Consider the following 24,298-nt stretch of genomic DNA (forward strand, 5'->3'; position numbering starts at 1 on the left):
AGTCTCCTCTTCTCGTCTGCGTCACGCCAGTCTCGTTTTACCTCGCGATAGCGAAGTGAGGCGATGATGTCCGGCATGGACGCCCAAACAAACAGCGGCTGCTCTGCGCGAGCGGAAAGAAAAGAGCGAGAAAAGGCGAAAATAATCCAGCGAGAGAAACAACGACTGACGGTGAAGACGGTATGAATACGAGATATTATACTATGAACATATAATGGATTTTATAATGAATTCATATGAGCAGCAGAAACAATAGCGACGCGAGCCGGTAAAACTAACGTTAGCTGATGTCCAGTAGAAAGCCCTTCATATCCATGGGAACCGTAACGCTACTAATGGTCTGCTGCATGAACATTAATCAACATGAAAGCAAGATTTAGAAAGCTTCTGGCAGTGTTTGAAGGAGATCCCATGTTATTTATTACTCTGTCGTAGGACCAAAGCAAGTATTGTAATTATGGTATGCTTGTTAGCTGTTAAAGGGATGGTGCAAACAAAAATAAACCTTCTGTCATCATTTAACTTACTCCCCTTTAAATTGTTCCAAACCTGTATGAGTTTCTTTCTTCTGCTTAACACACAATATATATATATATTTCATGGCATTACATTGTTTTTAGAGCATAAAGCAAAATGGGTTAAAATATATTTCATTCATGTTATGCCCTTTGTAGAGGACACCGGAACTTAAAATGACATGTAGAGGCGAAAACTTTGTTTAAAGATGATTCTGAACTATGTTATGAAAGACTTAATGGAATAAGGTGATTTATCATTTTACTTTATGCAATATGTGCGTAAAATGTCCATACATAGGTTTTCTCTTTCAATGAAATGTATCTATGCACTGCATAATCCTTTTTAAAATATCTAAAAGAAGTATAATGATGGAGTAATAGTTGGTGACCTTTTTATAATAATATCTAATATTTTACAGCAGCATTAATATGTAATTTCTTTCCCAATTTACTTGTTGCATCTCCCAGAATGCCTGATAAACATGATTTAAGTCCTGGTGTCCTCTATTGATGTCATGAATGAAATCAATGCCCTGTTTCATAACAGAAAGACATATTTATAACATGATTTATTTATTTTTTACAAACAATTATACATTTTGTCAGATTTAAATGATAATTTAAAAATATTATATTTACATAAGTGTTACATTTGATCATTCAGTAATTTAAGTTGTTGTCCTGGTGAAACCTCAAAACAAATGGTATCTCTGAAAAGCCCTGAATGTGGTTTTTACAAGACATCCAGACTTAAATGGGTGGTTGCATGCGATTTCACTTTTTTAACTTTAGTTAGTGTGTAATGTTGTTGCTTGAGCATAAACAGTTTTCGCAAAGGTACAGCGCTGAAAGTTCAATGCAAACGGAGATATTGTCTTTTAAAGCTACGGCAGTTTATTGCCTACTCATTTTTGGGTGAACAATCCCTTTAAGGTCTGTGAACAGTTGCAAGAAAAGAAACTCCTTTTGTGACACTGGGCTTTGAGTCTGTCTCAGCAGAATAGCTGAATTCATAATATATAATAGTGTCTTGATCAACATCAAGTTAGAGGTGTGTGTGTTTATATGTGTGTGTGTTTATATGTGTGTGTGTTTATGTGTGTTTATGTGTGTGTGTGTTTATGTGTGTGCTGTTCTCTCTGTGTGTTGAAGATCTCCCAGATCCTGCAGAAGTGTGAAGGAGAGCGGACGCAGGAGGAGCGGTCGCTGCTGCAGGACCATCAGGACACCGTTCAGGAGCTGAGCCGACGGCAGAGCCGCAGAAACCTGCTGAAGAGGAAACAAGAGGAGGTACAGCTCATCACGCAGCTCACAAATACAGCCTTCACTAGAGATTCATCCAAGAACTTGCCCGACACACTACGCCCAGCATGTTGGCCTTTAATACAAATGAGCCCCATTTTACTTCGAAACATAATTAAATAGGCCCATATTTTAACCACGACACACAGGTCCGTCTCCTTGTGTCGCCCATCAATGACATCATACCCGCGTTTCCCTCGATTTCAGATTTGTTTTATTTTGAAGAAACCATGGAGACACCGGAGACGCTTTAATATATGATTTGTTTTTAGGCAAAAAAACCTTTTGGATCATTCATCGACAGAAAACTAATCATTCAGTGCGTTTACATGCATCCTCATAATGCGATAATTTTATTTTGGAGTAATTGCGATTAAACTTTACCTCATAAATGCTATAATTAGAATGAAATAATGCGTTTTAAAGTGTTTTTCACCCAAAAATTTAATTTATGTCCTTAATGACTCATGTCGTTCCACACCCGTAAGACCTCCGTTCTAGAGGTCCTCACGGGGATCCGACCCGGGACCCGTACTGGTTCGGGTCTATATTTTAAATGGTCAGCTGGGTCCGGGTCGGGTCCCAATCTATTACTTCGGGTCCAGGGTATGTTAACGTTGTAGCTTATGTAATACGTCAATCGGACTCGGAGAACACCTGGCCGTGAGAGTCAGCGCAGCTTGTGTGTTTTGTGTATCTTACAAATTGCTAAATTAGGATAAGAAAAGTGTGAGCCGGGAAATTTAGAAATACACAACAACAACAAAAACACAAGCTCTCTCTCTCTCTCGCTCACTCGCACTCTCTCAGCCGTTTAGAAAGAGGGAAGATTTAATGCATGCGCGCTGTAATGTACTCAAAAATATATTTCATATCAGCAACAAGGCCTTAGGTGAACTGTCACATAAATGTTTTCTGTGATGCTCAAATTGCGTTAAAAAAAAAGCTCATATTTCAGGTTGCTCCAGCTGATGCGCGAGTGCAGTCTCTAGCGTGTCATGTTTCTATGGCAACCCGAGCTTCCGCAGTGACTGAAATTACTTTAAAGATGATATGAACGAACCGTCTTGTTTAATCTTAAAGTTCTGCTAGTCAGACTTGGCTCAGAGAGATTATGGCAAATAAATAATGCTAACGTAAGCGGCCATGGCACTGAACGAGCAATAGTTATTAGTTCAAAAGGGCAAACAATCAAAGTTATTATGCCAGTTAACTCATAAATCCGTCACTGTGAAATAAAGTTGACTTTTACAGCTGAAATGAGTGAATTAAGCATGCTTGGAACAATTACAGAGGAATATTGTAATACATCACAATCAAGGTACAAGGAAGGGAGACAACGGCTATATATCGTTAGGTAGGCTGACTGAGAGTTATTTACCGCAGTTTGTTTAATAACTTGTTAACAGCAGTTTATTGTGTAATATGAGACAATCGGGTCCAGTCGGGTCTGTGTCTTCCCGTCGGGTTCGGTTACAGCTATCAAATAATAGACGGGTCCGGGTCGGTTCTGTGTAGAACATCGCGGGTCTCTTCGGGTTCGGGCATGAATCTTTGGACCCGTGAAGACCTCTACTCCGTTCATCTTCAGAACACAGTTGAAGATATTTGATATTTAGTCCGAGAGCATATGCAAGTGTATTCCTGACAAAAAACACACAGAGTGTTTTTGTCAATCTCATGTCAATCTTGAGTACCTATAGAGTAGTATTGCATCCTTCATATCTCTGAAGAGTCTTTAATTTAATTTATTTAATTTAATTTATCATACATCAAAAGTCAAAAATATCCTGAAGAGTCTTTCTGAATTAAAGGTGCCCTAGAATGATTTGAAACTATGTAAAATTGTTCTCTGACATCTACATAGAGGGTATGTGGCTTATTTAAGGGAAACAATTGTCCAGATACAGTTTTACAGGTCCATTTACAACCCTATAGGATTGTAATGCTCTGTTTTTGCCTTATTAGAAACAGAAAGATCTGCCATGACTGAAAAAAGATTGGGAAACACTGGTCTAGACAATGCTGTCTCTCTAAGAAACTAAATTTAATCAGAAATTGTTTAAACAGTCAATAATTGAAAAAATTGCTACTTACTGCTTGGAGGAATACAGTTGGAATCGGCTCTTTCTTCAGTTTTAGACGCTGAGCGAATCCTACTTGATATTGTCCCAGGTTAGAAAAACCTCCGTGGTGAAATGAGCCGAGCAAACGAATGATTTTGAATTAAATTGTTGCGGTTTCCGATTATAATAAATATCAACCAAGACAGATGACATTTTTTATCTGTGGGAAGGGTAGAAAAGTCCTCACATCCCCTGCACAGCCTGGAACATGATATGTGTTTATGAGAGCTGCCGTTTTTGCTATCCTCGCGTGACGCTTGTTTACCTGCAGTCCCGATGATTCGGCTCCGTCAGTTCCATCAGTGTTGGAGGCGTACATATTAATGATCCCGACGATTGTGTCACATGTGGTGTTATGTTGAGAATCGCATGTTTTTCCGTGGTGTTTTTCATGTATGAGATTTACATAAGAAGTAGGGGGCAATGATGTTTGAGACTCACAGTATGTGATGTCCATGTACTGAACTCTATTATTTCACTATGGCAAGGTTAATTCAATTTTCATTCTAGGGCACCTTTAAACCGAGCGGCTGGAGGCGTATCGTGTGGGCGGAGCTGAAGATACTTACGCGCTGATAGCCAACAACACAGACGTTTGAAGCAATTTTACTCCCCGCCTACATTTCCAACGCACGGCCGTGAACCTTTATCACTGGGACTGCTCCATCTTTCAGCTTTAGACGATCTGCAAATCCGGAGTTGAACCGGAGTTGAAATCCGCTCCCTGAAATGCAGGGAACATACAAAAACTTTATTGTTATATTTCGTAAAAACACTTGGTTCTTTGGGAAGCAGCTTTGTCTTGCCCTGACATCTTGGTGACAGTGTTGATTTCGTGAAGTCCTGTGACTTCCCTAAAGCCGAGCGAAGCGTGTTGATGGGCGTTAATTTGCTCTCTTGCTCTGGTCGGTGTGTGCGCTTGCCCTCCCAGGACAAGAGCCCGTATGAGGATATTCTGCCCTTATTGACGAGCAGGCCCATAGTCGAAATTTTTTTTTCCGAAACATGTGAGAAACCGGAAGGAATATTTTCGGCACAGAAATACTCCATCAAATGTCCAACTTCTTTTTTGAAACTTTGTCTATATTTAGCATGGGAATCTAAGTCTTTAACAGTGTAAAAAGCTCAATGCATGAAATAGCATAATTAGTTTGCTACTGATGAATACTGTGTGTTTGGACGTCTTGCTTATTTGGAATGGAGTTTTTTGTATGTATATTGTAAAGCAGAGAAGTATGCATGTACTCTTTCACGGTCAGTGATCATGTAAATGTCATTGTTCTGATTGCAGGTCTTTGATGAGGCTGAGAAGCTGAAGACTAAAGTCAAGCAGCTGGCGGAGGCGGTCCAGCAGGCCAAGCATGTGGTCATCTACACCGGAGCAGGAATCAGTACTGTATGTGTGTCTCTACAGGGGGGCCAACCGGGAATGTGCTTCTATTTTGCATTCTTTTCACATTCATTTTTTATCACAAATTACATTATCATCATTACTGGGTTTGCATGAGAATGTCTTCGGTGTGACCACCTTTTGCCTGATGATCTGTGTTTTCTAGCATGATTTGAGAGTATTTCAAAGAGCACCTCGTGTGGTTCAGTGGATGCAGAGAATAGAAAACCCAGAGCAGAATGATTATATAATCATTTAAATAAGGAGACACTGCTGACAGACTGTTGCACATTGTTTCATTGAGTGAAAAAAATGTGCAGGACAGTAATTTAAAATAATGTAGATTGACTTAAGTCACATTTCTTAAAATTACTGATTTATTATTAGGACTTTGTGATACCATTTATGCCGGAACATGCTTTCATACGCTTAAAAATGGGGCTGGTTGCATAAACCACTTAGACTAGTCTTAAAGGGTTAGTTCACCCAAAAATGAAAATGTGGTGTTTATCTGCTGACCCCCAGTGCATCCAAGATGTAGGTGTGTTTGTTTCTTCAGGAGAACACAAATGAAGATTTTTAACTCAACCGTTGCTGTGTGCCAGTCATATAATGATGTGAATGGGTAACAATTCTATGAGAGCAAAACAAACAAACATGCTTAGACAACATGCACAAAAACCCTGCTGCTCCTGACGACACATTGATGTCTTAAGACACGAACCGATCGGTTTCTGTGAGAAACGCAACAGTGTTTGTTATTTTTTTACCTCATATCCTGATGAGTCTCATCAAGTTTTCCCATCGGCAGTGACTTCCGTCTAGTAAGGTCAAACAGACGCGATCATATATAATATATATATATATATATATATATATATATATTATAGAAGCCTCATTAGTGTGCGCGGATCGGTCGAATGAAGAATCTACATAATGTGTATATATATATAATCGCACAAGCCTGCCCTATTTGAGTTTTTTATATATTTTAAAAAGGTTAAACCTTTAAACCAGAGACATTTTTATATGATGTTCTAACACTCCCTTCATAACTAGTTGTGATAACCGTACCTTAACCATGTAGTTCAGTCAATATCCAGTCAGACCAAAAGTTATTCAGACACCAGATATAAATTTTCACTAGTGGGTGCAGTGTGTGTAAGTGAGGATAGCAAAATAAAATAAACCGTAGAGCCCGACCGATAACTTCTCTTTAAGGCCGATACCGATTACAAATATTTGGTGATTTAAAAATCTGATATCCGAGATTTATATATATATATATATATATATATATATATATATATATATATATATATATATATATATATATATATATATATATATATATATTTTTTTTTTTTTTACAGAAACATGTAAAAAAAAACAGATTTCCCTTACATTAGTTATTTGTAGTTATTCATGATCCCTTAGCCTCTCAAAAATAAAATGATAATGCAGTTTAAAAATAAACTTTTTATAAAACTCTTTTTTGTCACAACAGAACAGAGGAAAATAAAAATATATTAAAATTCAGATAAATAAGAAACTTAAGATCATTTGCTTTCTGCCTTCTAAAGTCTACTACTTAGTGATGCAGTAAATCCATTACAGCACACGGTTACTGTAACAAACGAATGTAATTACGAGCTAATTCCGTTTCACTCTTGGCTTACATGTTAAAACAAAACTGGAGTTAGTTGTGAATGTTGAATGTTGTGAATGAATGTTCACGGCGCCCAGCATGACTTTTTTGAAGTGTCAGAGAAGACACTTTGAGCTGACCTTGTTTTGCTGAAGTGTTTTTACCTGTATTGCTAATGTGACCTTTTACACCACGGACTGAACAAAATTAAACATTGCTTGGTCATTGGTTGAGCTAAATTGGTATTATCTAATTGTGTACTTAAATTTAACATCTGATTGGTTGATTGTAATCCCTTTCTATCAAAGTTATTTTCGTGCCATATTTTATTACCGTTTTCTAAACTATAGCAAATAAACTGATAATGTGAGAGAACTATGAAGGTGTCTGAATAAATGTTGTTGTAACAAAGCTATTAGCTGAATAATTAATGACATATTTTAACTCTATATCTAGAGGAGAATCGGTTTCTCCATTATTATTGTTTCCATTATTCACCATTAGATGATTTGTTTTTTTGCCACAGTTTGCCTTTGACTCAGGCAAAAAATATATATATTTATGAAAAGTATTGACCCTCTGCACACAAAAACTCCTTACTTTTGCATGAATCACATAAATAGATATATCATCCATCCCTGTTTTGTTTATTATGTAGTTTCCTGGTTATTAGTAAGTTTCTGCTTTTTTTCGTGTTCATCAGGCGGCCTCCATCCCAGACTATCGGGGACCCAATGGGGTTTGGACTCAGCTGCAGAAGGGCCATTCTGTGAGGTGCGGGATCCACTGTTACAGTCTCACGTCTAAAATTTACACTGCAAAAAAATGCTCTTCTTATTTAGTATTTTTGTCTTGTTTCTAGTCCAAACAACTTAAAACTTCTTGTTTTAAACTAAAAATTATTAAAACAAGAAGTATTTACTAGACCATCAAAAGTGATTGTCTTGTTTTGGGAAAAAGTTACTCAAAATTAAGAATTTCTGCTTAAAATAAACTAAATAATCTGCCAATGGGGTAAGCAAAATAATCTTAATTCGAACAGAAAACAAGATTATTTATGATTACTTATGTTAAGCAAAACTCTTAATTTTCAGTTAATTTCTCTCAAAACAAGACAATAATTTTTACTTTTCTAGTAAATGTTTCTTAATGTAAGAATTTTTAGATATTTTGACTAGAAACAAGACAAAAATACTGAGTAAGAAATGCATTTTTTTTGCAGTGTACATTTAGTCCTTTCTACTGTTTTTTTCCCTAATAGTTGTGTTCTGGTGTCATATGTTAACATCTGTGTTTGTATCTGTCAGTACATCAGATCTGAGTCGAGCTGAGCCCACCCTCACACACATGTGCATCTGGATGCTACACAAAGTGAAGATGGTGAGTGACAGCACGTGATTTATGTGGAAAGTTGCTGTGAATCATCAGAATATCCTGATATAAACTAGGGATGAGTCACGATTTTCGAATATTCGATTAGTTGATTTAACTATAGAATATCGAATAGGCTGTGCGATTGTCGTCTAAAAAAAATCCAGGTTTGCTGCGCTGATGCGGTGGTGACGTGTTAATGTAACCAGCGGGTGGCGCGCGCTGTCAAATCCGCACATAAAAGCTGTCAATCAATTTTCACACAACAAAAAAATAATACATCATCATGCACACTACGTGGAGTCACGATGTCGAATAAGAGTTTTGTGTGGAGTTCTTATAATAAAATTAATGAAAAAGAAGTGCAGTGCAAACTCTGCCATGCGATGCTTGCTTATCATAGGTCAACCACTACAATGCACAGTCATCTGAGAGCAAAATACCCAGCAGGTCCATCCACAGGTCAGCAGCAATCAGTGGCTAGTTTTATGATCCGATCAACCAAGTCGGATGCTAGACGGGCAGAGCAAACAACGGCCCTCATCACGAAGATGATCGCTAAAGATATGCTTCCGATCAGCTTTGTAGAAGGAGAGGGTTTTAGAAGTCTGATGGAGTTTGTAGAACCCGAGTTTACTGTCCCGTCTAGAAAGACGATCACTGTCAGACTGGAGAAACTTTTTGATGACCATGGGAGCTGCACAGTCAGTTAGGGATAGTTGAAAAAATGGCACTGACGACAGATTCATGGACAGCGCGTTTATCCACATTACAGTGAATTAATTGTTAACTATACCATAATGAATTAAACAGTCACCATTGGTCTCTCTCCCTCTCTTTCTTCATATATGTAGCCTTTAAACCGTTTTAAATTAATAGCGAATAAAAGCGATAACGTTCCAGTGGACAGATATCTATCATTGATTTTTTTTTCTTTTTTTCCGAAACATGCAAACATATCACCATTTAAACAACAACAAGCTAGAAAGTCGACAAAGCAATTTCGGTCAGAATTACTGTAGCCTAATCGGTAACAGAGAAAAATGTAAAATGCTTATTCCTCGCTTAATTTTTTATAGGTTGCACGTGAGGTTATTTTAGCCGAACCACTCAGCTTTCTACAGCCTGGTTGCACGTGAGGGGAAAAAAGCCTTCTTCCACTTAAGAGTTGTATAGCCTATTTTTAAGCACTTTTTATTTTAATATAGGCCATCTCTTTACATAAATATTATTGTCTACTTTAAAAAACTGATCTCGTTATTTTTCCAACCCAACTAATGATCCATCTGCGCTTTCTATATTGCGCATGAGGGAAAAAGGTTCCTTCCACTTGAGAATAGTTGTGCACTTTTAAACACTTTTTATTTTACTATATCTCTTTACATAAATATTTTTTATCCTTAAACTGTAATTTCGTTATTTTACTAACCCAACTAATTAGCCTACTCAGTGCTTTAGGTTGCACGTGAGAGAAAAAGCTTTCTTCCATTAAGAGTAGTGTACTTTTAAGCACTTTTTAATTTAATATATTTCTTTACATAAATATTATTTTCTATTAAAAAATATATATAATTTCGTTATTTTTTTAACCCAATTAATGACTCCGCGCTTTCTATAGGCTATCGTTGCACGTGAGGGAAAAAAGCTTCCTTCCACTTAAGAAGAGTTTATGCACTTTATATGTCGCTTTACATAATTTTTTTAACTAAGTTTTTTTTAACTATAATTTAGTTATTTTTCTGACCAAACTAATACTCACCCGTGCTTCCAATAGGTTGACGCACTTTTCTCGGAGATAGGGCCTATTCTATTCTGTTTGTTCTGTGTACAAAATAAAATATTTTTTAAGTTAAATGCAGAGTAGGCTATAGCACTATTCGCACGGGATTAGTATTATCTAGGGACCTCTGAAATTAGGCTAATTCCCCACATCTGAGTTTTGCGTAATAAATAAAAAACGAAATTATGTTTATTTATTACTATAAAATAATCAAAACGAAATCGATGCCTGTTTAATGATTTCATACAGCTATATCTATAACGAAGTCTTGACATCATATCCGGGTAATAAGTCAGTAAATTCGAGTAAAATCACAGGCTTATCCCGTGCGAATGCGCGCCACGCAAAACTCAGTTGTGGGGGAGTAATTTCTAAATCACAGAGGTCCCTAGATTATACTAATCCCGTGCGAATAGTGTTTAAGACGTATAAAAAAAGACGAGAAGATCAATATTTGTGTAGCCTGCCTGACACGGTATTTTCACAGATCTCATCTCTCATCATTTAGCCTATTTAAAATGGCATAAATGCATCAGTTATATTCTCAATTTAATTTACAGAGCCATCCCTACAAAGTTTTTAGGTTAACTATAGAAGAGACTATATAGAATTAGGGTGTGTCGCACTCGCAAGAACGGGCGTGGCATCAGGATGATTGCGTGATGTTGGTCAGCCTTCACGGCACAACCCGACTGTAGCCTACACGATGAACTTGAGTGCACATTAAATGGAAGGCATTTATGAAATTATACACACATTTTCCCACGGTCTTTATTTGTTTATGCTGACCACGCCACTATCAGAGACCCGGCGTTTAATTGACCAAAGGCTTTTATTTAAGGATATACCTATGCCAGTTTGCGTGCATGCGGGGGAGGGGTGCGATTTTCGAATAATATTCGAATAATTCCCAGCGATCATCGAATATTATTTTTGCTTGAAATGCACATCCCTAATATAAACAGTGCATTTGCGCTAAGCAAGACGTGGCATATATTGGCTGCATGATTGTTATATTGTCAAAGAATGGCATTACTTATTGTGTGGCTTGGGAGCCTCCTGTGTCTCGTCCAGCTTTCATTTTCATATTTTTCGCCTAGCTAAAAATTATCATGTAGTCAATACAGATATTTCATAAAAACAAGCAGGGCTGTAGCATAACCCATTAAAAACTGTCTGCTCTTTTACAAATTATTTATATATATTTTTTTAAAACCTAAAAAAGCAGCATTACAAGATTGAAATATAGAAAAGAGTTGCCAGTTTTGGTGGTCTTTCCTAGCCTGACGTGGTCATACTCAGTTCTAGTCAGAATATGAGTCTGATGCTCCATTGGGCTGTGATTATGGGGCGTGTTTCAACCCAACCAGGAAAGACATCGATTGGACAGACCAACAACCAATCAGAGCGACGAAGTGACGCATTACACTAGTTGTCAAATGTCAACAGAGCTCAACTGCACTGTTTCGCCAAGTCCGTGTTTTTTTCCGCGGGTTGTTTTCTATGTCTGAGGGTTGAAGCAACTATTATTTGATATATAGACCCATGAGTGCGAATTTTAGCAGGCATCTGTGCCAAAATAACACACATTTTACCCCCCAAACGCCATTTTTTTCTGGAGAACCCCCCGAGAAGCTATTGTTTAGGGCTAGTAGTTGGCGGGTTTTGTTGTTAAAACTTGGCAACCCTGTCTGCACGCACTGGAATAAACGATCTTTGCCGGTGTTGTAAAAAAATAAAAGAAATGAATGATACACAGAGTACCCAAAATGATCATCATTTCTCAGAGAAATAGTGAAGGTGAACGCAGATACAAACAAGCTCTCCGTTTAGGATTCGAACAAATCTAATCCAAGCCCCTTTGATGATGTGATGATTACGTTACTGTTGATCATCTGTCCGTCATCGTCTAAAGCCCGCCCTGATGATCTCATTGGTCCGAACAGTTTCTGTTCGGGGATAATTACTCCTCTATGGAGCAAGGCCAGACCGAACTGCTCGACCGAAAAATGTTGTGGGCAGGGCTAAGTTCGGCTGGCATCCAGGCTAGGTCTTTCCAGCTCTTACCTGTGAATGTGCTTTTATAGATCAAAACGTTCAAAAAAAAAATGCATATTTATATATTTACCTTGCCATTCATACGCCAAAAGGACTTTTTACATGCATATGATACGCATTGTCAACCCATTGGGTAGGTTCCTAGATACCTTTGTATTTATTGCATTTTATATTGTATGTTCAGGGATGACAGATTGATAAGCAGACATGCTATTCATGACTGGATGTAACTTTTGATACTTTGCAGTGAAAGTGGCTCACATTGATTTTGTCCTGTCAGTGTGGCTCTCATGAAAAAAAATAGCAATCTTTTCATTATGCCACTGGACTATATGCATTAAGTTGGATATACTGCATTTGTCCGACTTTATCCGCATACATTCAATGTACTCATATAGGTGGATATATACACTGATCAGGCATAACATTTACTGGTGAAGTGAATGATACTGATTATCTCTTCATCACGGCACATGTAAGTGGGAGGAATATATTAGACAGCAAGTGAACATTTTTTCCTCAAAGTTGATGTGTTAGAAGCAGGAAAAATGGGCAAGTGTAACGATTTGAGTGAGTTTGACAAGGGCCAAATTGTGATGGCTAGACGACTGGGTCAGAGCATCTCCAAAACTGCAGCTCTTGTGGGCTGTTCCCGGTCTGCAGTGGTCAGTATCTATCAAAAGTGCTCCAAGGAAGGAACAGTGGAGAACCGGCCACAGGGTCATTGATGCACGTGTGAAGGCTGGCCCGTGTGGTCCGATCAAACAGACAAGCTACTGGAGCTCAAATTGCTCAAGAAGTTAATGCTGGTTCTGATAGAAAGGTGTCAGTTTGTTGTGTATGGGTCGGCATAGCCACAGACCAGTCAGGGTGCCCATGCTGACCCCTGACCCCGCCGAAAGCGCCAACACGTGAGCATCAGAACTGGACCATGGAGCAATAATTTGATTGTTCATTTGATTGTTTGTTCATTTGTTGTTGGATAAGTGTGTCTGTGTAGTGCAGAGGTGTGTATTATTAGTTTTGGTGTATTCTCACGGTGTGTGTGGGAGTTAGCAATTGTTGAGTTAGCATTTGTTTGGTCATTGCCACGTTGGGAGTGAGTTTGTTGGGGGCGTGGCCAGCGAGGTATTAAAAGCCTCGTGTGTTTGTAACATTTTGGCTAGAGAGGAGCAATTAATTGACTGATAGACAACTACTCTGTAAGTGTTTGTAACTTTTCTCATTTGATTGTTTGTTCATTTGTTGTTGGATAAGTGTGTCTGTGTAGTGCAGAGGTGTGTATTATTAGTTTTGGTGTATTCTCACGGTGTGTGTGGGAGTTAGCATTTGTTATGTTAGCATTTGTTTGGTCATTGCCACATTGGGAGTGAGTTTGTTGGGGGCGTGGCCAGCGAGGTATTAAAAGCCTTGTGTGTTTGTAACATTTTGGCTAGAGAGGAGCAATTAATTGACTGATAGACAACTACTCTGTAAGTGTTTGTAACTTTTCTCATTTGATTGTTTGTTCATTTGTTGTTGGATAAGTGTGTCTGTGTAGTGCAGAGGTGTGTATTATTAGTTTTGGTGTATTCTCACGGTGTGTGTGGGAGTTAGCATTTGTTGAGTTAGCATTTGTTTGGTCATTGCCACATTGGGAGTGAGTTTGTTGGGGGCGTTCCCAGCTGCTTTCAATAACTATACTCAAGTGAGTATAAATAGCGTGATGGTCCGCGGCAGCGGAAGCGGCAGTGTGAAGCCCTCCTTGTGTGAAGACCAACGAGTGTAAGGACTTCAACTCTTCCCAGCGCAACGCCGCCCGAGCAAGGACCCCGGCAAGGCACTTGAGTATCATCTTCCTTTTCATTATTTGTGTTCGGGCCTTTTCTCTGATATGTATTCACCATGTGCTTTCAAATCTCAACTATAACTACTAGCACTCGTAAATCACGCTCTGTACGCACAAGACGCCATAATCCTAATAATTTGAGCTATATCCTAACATCCTCTGCTACTTTACTCTCTATTCCAATTGGTCTCTGGAATTGCCAGTCGGCTGTAAACAAAGCAGACTTTATTTCATCTATTGGGACTCATTCTCAGCTCAGCTTCATGGCCCTAACTGAGACCTGGATCAAACCAGAGGACACTACCACTCCTGCAGCCCTCTCAACCAATTATACTTCTTCACACACTCCTCGGCCTATTGGGAGGGGTGGGGGTACTGGTTTGCTTATCTCAAATGATTGGAAATTTGATCCATTACCGTCTCTACCGGCCAATTCATTTGAATCGCACTCAATCACTATTACTCACCCTGTTAAAATCCATGTGGTAGTGGTCTATCGTCCTCCAGGTCACCTCGGTAACTTTGTGGAGGAGTTGGATGTGTTACTTTCTAGCTTCCCTGAGGATGGCACTCCACTGATTCTGCTTGGTGACTTCAACATCCATCTTGATAAACACCTAGCTGCAGACTTCAGCACTCTACTGACTTCATTTGACCTTAAGTTAGTATCTACTACGGCTACTCACAGATCAGGTAACCAATTAGACCTTGTCTACACACGCAACTGCTCCACGGACAACACTTTAGTTACTCCATTACACACCTCAGACCACTTTCTCATCACTCTTAACCTCATACTGACTCCTGATACAACACGTACTCCTACACAGATTACCTTTCGGCCTAATCTACGCTCACTCTCTCCCTCTCGCCTATCCACTATGGTTTCATCTTCACTCCCTCCACCTGCTCAGTTCTCAGCACTGGACACTAACATTGCTACAATTAACGTTGCTACAATTGCTCCACTCTAACATCCTGCTTAGACAGTTTTTGCCCCCTTTCATCCAGACCAGCCCGCCCCACCCCATCTGCCTCCTGGCTGTCTGATGTTCTCCGTGAACATCGCTCTGGACTCAGGGCGGCAGAGAGGAAATGGCAGAAATCTAAAAACAATACTGACCTTGCCTTTTATCAGTTCTCTTCTCTCTTCTTTCTCTACAAATGTCTCCACTGCTAAAACAACATACTACCACAACAAAATCAACAATTGCTCTGACTCTCACCAACTCTTTAAAACATTCTCCTCTCTCCTTTGTCCTCCTCCTCCCCCTCCTTCATCAACTCTTACAGCTGATGACTTTGCATCATTTTTCACAAACAAAACATCTCTCATTAGCAAACAGTTCTCCTCATCACAAACTGACACGCACATCTCAACAACTAACACGAACACGCTTCCATCCTTCTCTCCACTCTCCGAGGCAGATATTTCTAAACTCATCCTTTCCAATCACCCTACTACCTGTCCACTTGATCCTATACCCACTCACCTCCTTCAGGCTATTTCTTCTTCAATCACTCCTGCACTCAACTCACATTGTCAACACTTCTCTTCACACGGGAACCTTTCCCACAGCATTTAAGCAGGCTCGGTAACCCCACTGCTTAAGAAACCCTCTCTGAATCCAGCACTTTTAGAAAACTACCGACCGGTATCCCTTCTGTCTTTCATTGCAAAGACCCTTGAGCGAGTTGTGTTCAATCAACTCTCTATGTTTCTTGAACGGGACAACCTCCTAGACAACAACCAATCCGGCTTCAAAAGCGGCCATTCGAACGAGACTGCCTTGCTCTCGGTAACTGAGGCACTGAGACTGGCAAAAGCAGCTTCCAAATCCTCAGTGCTCATTCTGCTGGATCTGTCTGCTGCTTTTGACACAGTTAACCACCAGATCCTCCTGTCAACACTTAAGAAGGCGGGGATCTCAGGATCTGCTCTCCAGTGGTTCAGGTCTTACCTCTCTGGTAGGTCCTACAGGGTGTCATGGAGAGGTGAAGTGTCTAAGTCACATCATCTAGCTACTGGGGTTCCACAGGGCTCAGTCCTTGGACCACTTCTCTTCTCCATCTACATGTCATCATTAGGTTCTGTCATTCAGAAACACGGCTTCTCTTATCACTGCTATGCTGATGACACTCAACTCTACTTCTCATTTCAACCAGATGATCCTACAGTCAGTGTTCGTATCGCTGCCTGTCTGACAGACATTTCTGACTGGATGAAAGAGCATCATCTTAAACTCAATCTTGCAAAGACAGAATTACTTGTTTTCTCAACCAACCCAGCACTTCATCAAAATTTCTCCATTCAGCTTGGTTCATCGACCATAACTCCATCAAGGACAGCAAGAAACCTTGGAGTTGTGATTGATGACCAGTTAAACTTCACTGACCACATTACTGCAAAAGCCTGGTCCTGCAGATTTGCTTTATACATTAGAAAGATCAGACCCTTCCTATCAGAACAGGCTGCACAACTCCTGGTTCAAGCTCTTGTTCTCTCCAGACTGGACTATTGTAATGCTCTTCTCGCTGGTGCACTATGCACTATCAAACCCTTGCAGCTGATCCAGAATGCAGCGGCGAGAGTGGTCTTTAATGAGCCGAAGAGAGCGCATGTTACGCCTCTCTTCATCAAACTGCACTGGTTGCCAATGGCTGCTCGCATCAAATTCAAGGCACTAGTTATCGCCTACAAAACAACCACTGGCTCTGCACCAATATACCTTAACTCACTTGTTCAGACTTACACACCCTCCAGAAGCTTGCGTTCTGCGAGCGAGCGAGCGGCGCCTCGTGGTTCCATCCCAAAGAGGCATGAAATCGCTCTCACGGACATTTTCCTGGACCGTTCCCACCTGGTGGAATGACCTGCCGATCTCAATTCGTGCTGCCGAGTCTGTAGCCATTTTTAAAAAACATCTTAAGACACATCTTTTCCATTTGCACTTGACCAATACAGAATAGCACTTACTGATCACCACAGCAACGATCAAAAAGCGCACACTCCTGGATCATATCTACGTCTCTCATCCGGATTTGTGCCTTCAGGCGGGTATGGTACATAGTTATAACTATCAGAATCCAGTGTTCTGTATTTTGCGTACGTGAGTTTTTGTTGTAGATGGCTATTGCTGCGCGTTTAGCTAGAATGCCGTACAAAACCAACCCATTGGGCCACTGAATCTGCATTAACGACAACAGCTGGGGCAACAGCCTTAGTCCTAATGGGTTGTTATCATAGCTATCAAAATCCAGTGTTCGGCATTTTGCGTACGTGAGTTTTTGTTGTAGATGTCTAAAAAAAAAAAAAAAAAATTGTTGTGTACTGTGCTGATTAATTGAGACTTCTTACAGCTCACAGGTTGTTGGCCTTGTTTGTTTCGTTGCTTCTATTGCTCTCCCCTTTTTTGTAAGTCGCTTTGGATAAAAGCATCTGCTAAATGATTAAATGTAAAATGTAAATGTAAATAAAAGAAGGCGGCCTGGTCTGAGGAATCATGTTTTCTTTTACATCACATGGATGGCCGGGTGTGTGTATGTGTTGCTTATCTGGGGAACACATGGCCCCAGGATGCACTATGGGATGTTATGCCTGATCGGTGTATACTATATTGCAAATCTCAACTACTTGATAGCTTGTATTGTTGCAAAATATAACATGTAATCTATATTGTACTATACTAGGCCTGAATATATTATAAATATTAACATAAATTCTTTGAAGCTGCTTGGAAAACAATGTATATTTACTGATGTATTTCTATAACATTGTAACATACTAACATAAATTGATCTTACCTGCTTTTAAAGGATGTCAGACGTTGCTTTAGATGTCCCCGGCAGTGTCCTATCACCAACTCAGTCTCGAGTTTGGATGCACTGGTCAGGTTGCTAATATCGCTCCCTCTTGCCTCATTGCGCTAAAAGATCATCCATAAACAGTTCATTTTGACACTTTGATTACTATACCTATTTAATTAACGAGAGGACGAGTTGCCGGAGAATCAAAGGAATTCATAACCAATTATTGACCATTCATAGCCAATTAAACAATGCAAATAAATTTGACTTGACTTAAATAAGAGTTTGTGTGTTTTCAGGTTCAGCACGTGGTGTCGCAGAACTGTGACGGTCTTCACCTGCGCAGCGGTCTGCCCAGACACGCCCTCTCTGAACTCCACGGAAACATGTTCATTGAGGTCTGCCAATGAGATCTGTAACGTTTTAAATCAGTCATAAATTTAGTTTAAAAGAAATAGATGATTTGCCAGGATTTTAGCCGGGTGCACACTGTGCGGTTTTGCCCACGATTTGGCCGTCTGAGACAAATTTAGCAAATCCTAAAAGATTCCTCTGATCCTAGTCTAAAATCTGACGTCTTTGATCGATAGTTTGACATGTTCACCGTCAGCCGATTAATGAGCACTGCGATTAAATTTTACCTCAGACGAAATTCTGGCAGTGTCAAAAGATTTGCCACACCATCCTGCAGTGTGACTTCTACGGCGACTGTCAAATATCTTGTTTTTTCCAAGACAAACTATGACCAAAATGAGGGCTGGAGATTTCTTTGTAGCCTCCATTTCAGTTCCACGTGTAATGCAGCTCACCGTCACCGTACGCGTCATTCATTGATGATATAAAACTCTGGATGAGTTTTCTTGTGTGTCCGACTTTAGCACGCCTTGACTATCGTACAGTCTGACATTAATGACAACTGAGATCTTACAGTAGCCACGTTTACATGCACACTTTTTTGTCATTTCGATTAAAATAATTCAGATTGAACGATTTAGTGGACTGTTTACATGAGATGTGTAAATTAAATTAATTAATTAGGTCGTATTTAATTCTATAAACTATCCAAATCCAACTAGCCAAATCAAATTTTGTTGCAATATTGTCCTGTTTAACACTATGAAGCTGCTTTGAAACAATCGTCATTGTAAAAGCGCTAGATAAATAAAGTTGATTGACTGATTGAGGCGTTATCTAAACCGATCTGGGGTTTACATGTGCTGAATTTTCATCGCAATCATCATGGAGCAGTTTGTCTGCCGCATCAGAAATGTCGTCTCTGTCATCTCCAGCAGCTGGAATGTGTTCACGTATGCCATAGCAACTCTCAATGGCCACCAGGGCTTAAACGGTTTTATAAAAGCTATTTATTTATTTATTGTAAAGTGTAATCATCTCAGAAAAAAATAATTCTTCTGTCAGGCGCAATTGAAGTAAAAAGTGCCTGGGACAAACCCTGTCAAGATGAGAGGATGTAGCTGGGCTATGTCGGTGTCATTATGCCAACATCATCTTAACCCTCAAAATAATTACCTTTCCTCTCAACATTATAGCCTGCGTGTCAGTGGTGAAGGCGCGCGTTGTGTATTACGTCATAAAAACGCACACTGAAAAGTAATGGGGTCAGGGTGTTTACATGGTGACATTTTTACATCGGTCCATGAAAAGGTTTATCCCACCCCTCTCAAACCGATTAAAATTTAATTTGGTTTGGGCATTTTTATTCCGATTGAGGTTTTTATATGGAGCATTTTCATTCGTATTGGACTTTTAAGCCGATTATAGTGCTCCATGTAAACGCACCTAATGTGACATGGCTTACAATCGGGGCTCATGTTCGTACAGTCTGACAAGCAACATACGCAAAGGATTTTGGAAAATGGCACAGTGTGCAGGACCCATTACTCGTTTTAGCTTTAAGATCTCAAAATCTGGTGGTCCATACTGGACTGAGTTTATCAGACTTTTTTCATTCTGACTCTCTCTTATCCCATCTGTCACTCAGGTGTGCGCTTCCTGCTCTCCAGCCCGAGAGTTTATCCGCTTGTTTGACGTGACCGAGCGTACGGCTCTGCACAGACACGGGACAGGCCGCCTCTGTCCTCACTGCAGAGCGGAGCTTAGAGACACCATAGTGCATTTCGGAGAGCGCGGCACTCTGGAGCAGCCGCTCAACTGGAGGGGGGCAGCGGAGGCCGCACAGCAGGCTGACGTGATCCTCTGTTTGGGCTCCAGTTTGAAGGTGAGGATGTGCCTGGTGCGGTCTTCATTCAATGACCAAACAGCACTAGAGGCTTAAAGGGTTGGTTCACCCAAAAATGAAATTGATGTCATTAACTCCTCCCCCTAATGTCGTTCCACACCCGTAAGACCTCCGTTCATCTTCACACACAGTTTAAGATATTTTATATTTAGTCCGAGAGCGTATGCAACTGTATGCACACTATACTGTCCATGTCCAGAAAGGGAATAAAAACATCATCACAGTAGTCCATATGAGACATCAGTGGGTTAATTAGAGTCTCTTGAAGCATCAGAAATACATTTCGGTCCAAAAATATCAAAAACTACGACTTAATTCAGCATTGTCTTCTCTTCCGTGTTTGGTTTTCAATCCTCAAAGATTCAAACGGTTATGAATCAGCGTATTGATTCATGAATCAATATGATGTTAAAAGTTTCACATGTTGCAGTTTGAGTTGCAACATTTGTCAAAATGACCGTTTTGTACTAAATAATGCTGCTTGATTTGATGTTTTGTGTGTTTTGTTCATCAGGTGTTGAAGAAGTACTCTTGCTTGTGGTGCATGAATAGACCAGCCAACAAAAGACCAAAGCTGTACATTGTAAATCTTCAGGTAATAATTCCCTACATAAAACTGCTCATTATAACGTGATTCTTCTGACTTTTAGTTGATGATTTAACAGCTTGGTGTTCTCCTTGTTTATTTTAGTGGACACCGAAAGATAACTTGGCTACTCTGAAAATTCATGGGAAGTGTGATGCTGTGATGGGTCTTCTCATGGAGGAGCTGGGTTTGGAAGTTCCAGTTTACAACAGGCAAGACCCGCTTGTGTTTTAAGTCCTTCAGGAGGACTTCAGAAAATAGGCTATTACTGATAAACCCTCTGGCGCTGCTTGTGTGGTGGTCAAAAATTACTGAAAATTGGTTAAAGTTTAAAAAATGAAATAAAAAAAAGCTATGTTTATTATTATGAATAATGCACAATGTACTATTTTCAAATTTTATATTAAATTATATATTTTCCAAAACATGTATTTCTCTAAAACGGTGAGAAAATCAAAGACATAAATAGAAACAGGTTCACTTTCAGTCAGATTTTGTTCGGGCGCAGTACCAAACGCTTCCTCTAGATTCTAAATTCAAAAATGACCAAACAGCACCAGAGGCTTAAAGGCAATTGTTAAACACAATGCATTCATAATATAACATGGCCTCAAGCTTGACTGCTTTTATTCCCCGTATACATTTCTGCATTTGGTAGACTCTTTAAACCACAGCGATCTGCATCGGATTCAAGTTTAAAATTTTATCAGTTCTAGCCTTGCTCTACTGTTTGAGCTACAGGAAAGCTTTTTATTACTCAAAGGTTCACCCAAAAATGAACATTAGCCCATGATTTACTCACACTCAAGCCATCCTAGGAGTAAATGACTCCTCTTTCAGACGAATACATTCAGAGTTATATTAAAAAATGTCTTGGCTCTTCCAAGCTTTATAATTGGAGTGAATGCACAGCCTTAAGAGCGTGCATATCATGAATGCTGGGTCTTGTTTGTTTTCTGACAATCTACTGAACCTACTGGTAACTTGTTTGCCACGTAGCAATAAAAAATATACTAAAAACCTTGATTATTCTGGTTAGTCACATTGTACTGCTATTATTTTGAACAAGACTGTATATATATATATATATATATATATATATATATATATATATATATATATCTGATTGTGTGTCTGAAAGAAGAAAATGATTTACACCTAGGATGAGGGAGAGTAAATCATGGGTTAATTTTCATTTTTCGGTGAACTATGCCTATAATGACCAGTTTATGTGTACGTCAGTTAGTGGAAGCTAGAGGTTGCAGTTTAAGTTTTAAAATTGGATATTTTCTTATGCAATCGCATCGCTTCAGAAGGCCTTTATTAACCCCTGGAGGTGTGTGGAGCACTTTTATGATGGATAGAGACACTTAAGGACTTTAAAACATAAACAGCCATTCACTGCCATTAATAAGAGCCAAGGCATTTGTTAATATAACTCCGATTGTATTTGTCTGAAAGAAGAAAGTCATACACACCTATGATGATTTGAGTAAATCACAGGCTAATTTTCATTTTTCGTTTAACTATCCTTAGAGTGGGTAAACCCAGCATGATCTGCCAGCTATTTGATTTCGCCCGGCAACTCGGTCTGGAAACCCGTACATTAATTTCTATTGCTTCTGTTACACTTTTGCGGGAACCAATCACAGACTGGCTTATCCACCTGGCACGCTATTGGTGAGTTTAACACGATGACGGATGGAGAAGTGATGGGTCAGTGCCTGTGTTGATCACGCCTTTTGTGGTCTGATTGGTTGAAGGACAATCCAATTGCGTACAGTTATTCAAATTATGCTTTTTTATCTCGCCTCTTGTGCAGTAGAAAATACAGAGCAGACTCAGACCAATGTTCTTAAATTGAGCTTTCTCTGGTGATAGCCAGACAAAACTATCCCTTTAATGACCAGTGTATTACTGTCACATTTACATTGCTGTGTTTTTTTATTAATATTGCCATCATTTTGGTAAATAACAGATCACAAGACCCCATCTTCAGCTTGGCTAAACCACTGGTTCCACAAGAGCAGAAGAGTCACACTCGTAAAGAGATCGCGCCACCTGCTGCTCTGGAGGACGTTTCGCAAGACGCACAGGCTCAGGGCGAAGGCGCGGCGGTTCAAGGTGGCTGGTTTGGAAGAGGTTACTCCAAAGCAAGAAGGAAAAAGAAGACTTTGTAGTTCCTAAAGCATGACGTGCCACACAGCTGCTCAGACGGACACACTTGCTGCTTTAAAGTGTTTCTGATTGGTCATTACTGATGAATGTGACGTCACAACCTCATGGGTTACAGAGAACTGCTTTTCTGAAAACATACAGCTCTGAAAATAACCATAAAGTCCTTTCCAATAGAAAAAGGTTTATTTGTGAGCACTTCAGCTGGTTTACATGATGGTTTGGTTTTGATAAGTGCACTTTACTTCCAATCTCAGGTTTATAGAATAAGCAATATGATTCTCATGACAGCAGTTTTGAGACCTTCATTTGTTGTTGTTTCTTTATTAAAAATGTTCATTTACTCACCCATATATTGTTACAAACCCTGTGGAACACACACACACGCACATTATAATCCAGTGTTTTTATTTTGAGCTCTAAAAAATGATGATAAAAGTTTACAATTTGTGTCTTGTGCTTCAAATTTTCTGAAGCTGTACAATTGATTTGTGTGTCAGGCAGAATAAAATAGTTTCAAAGAACAGTGTGAACTCAATTTTTATGGGGGATGCATTTAAAACATGTGGATGAGAAAATGATCATTTTTTTGGGTGAACTTTTATAGAAAATGGTTGTTTACATTAAGTCAGTGTTACTGGATTGAGTAAAAATGAATGCTTTATTTCAGTCCACTATTAAAATATTTAATTAGATGTACCGTTCCTCAACCAAAAAGAGAATGTGTGTATTTTAATCACATGTTTAACACATGGTGCTATAACTGATTAGAACCAGAATTGTAACATTGTGTCTAAATATAGGACTTTATCTATACATATGAGGAGTTAAACTATGTAGAAGCATTACTAAAACTTATCTGAACTGAGATAAAGTTTCGCACAGATGTGCTGTTATTAAACTGTACAAGAGGACGTTTGTGTTTGAAAACAGAACTGCTGTAAGTGCCATTACTTTGATTTTGTATTGATCACTGTTTTGTCATAGTTTGTTTACATGGGCATTTTATTTCATATTTCTACATACTACTGTAAAAACTTGAGGATTTACATGATGTACTGAAAATCAAAACGGACCGTTCCAAATTCTGCAACAATAAAAAATTGTCTTCACTTCTTGTAATGTGCGAGATTTATTTGGCCCTTAAGAAATAAAATAGTAACTTGTAGCGCATCAGTTGTGTAAATACACACACAATGCAAAAAATGCTTTTCTTACTTAGTATTTGTCTTGTTTCTAGTCCAAACATCTAAAAATTCTTAAAACAGGAAGTGTTTACTAGACAAGCAAAAGTAATTGTCTTGTTTTGAGAAAAAAATAACTCAAAATTAAGAGTTTTTGCTTAAAATAAGCTAAATAATCTGCCAATAGGGTAAGAAAAATAAACTTAATTCAAACAGCCCCAGGCCCATTGGCATATTATTTTAAGCAAAAACTCTTAATTTTGAG

At 39.1% G+C, this 24,298-nt stretch overlaps 1 protein-coding gene across 1 annotated transcript; it reads left to right on the top strand.

Moving 5' to 3' along the window:
- Positions 1 to 22: 22 nt before the first annotated feature.
- sirt7 (sirtuin 7) lies at positions 23 to 24,232 on the top strand. The gene is made up of 10 exons (XM_067416328.1): positions 23 to 180; positions 1,671 to 1,808; positions 5,238 to 5,342; positions 7,688 to 7,758; positions 8,292 to 8,364; positions 18,128 to 18,226; positions 19,831 to 20,067; positions 20,603 to 20,683; positions 20,780 to 20,886; positions 22,653 to 24,232. Exons 1-10 carry the CDS (start codon positions 64 to 66, stop codon positions 22,852 to 22,854), a joined length of 1,230 nt encoding a protein of 409 aa, XP_067272429.1. The 5' UTR covers positions 23 to 63; the 3' UTR covers positions 22,855 to 24,232.
- The last annotated feature ends 66 nt before the right edge of the window (positions 24,233 to 24,298 follow it).

This window comes from Pseudorasbora parva, chromosome 14, assembly GCF_024679245.1.
Source record: "Pseudorasbora parva isolate DD20220531a chromosome 14, ASM2467924v1, whole genome shotgun sequence".
NCBI lineage: Eukaryota > Metazoa > Chordata > Actinopteri > Cypriniformes > Gobionidae > Pseudorasbora > Pseudorasbora parva.

Coding starts and splice junctions, on each gene's coding strand:
- sirt7 (XM_067416328.1), top strand. CDS start 64: ATGATGTCCGGCATGGACGCCCAAACAAACAGCGGCTGCTCTGCGCGA. Junction 181..1,670: donor AACGACTGACGGTGAAGACG/GTATGAATACGA, acceptor TGTGTGTTGAAG/ATCTCCCAGATCCTGCAGAA. Junction 5,343..7,687: donor CCGGAGCAGGAATCAGTACT/GTATGTGTGTCT, acceptor CGTGTTCATCAG/GCGGCCTCCATCCCAGACTA.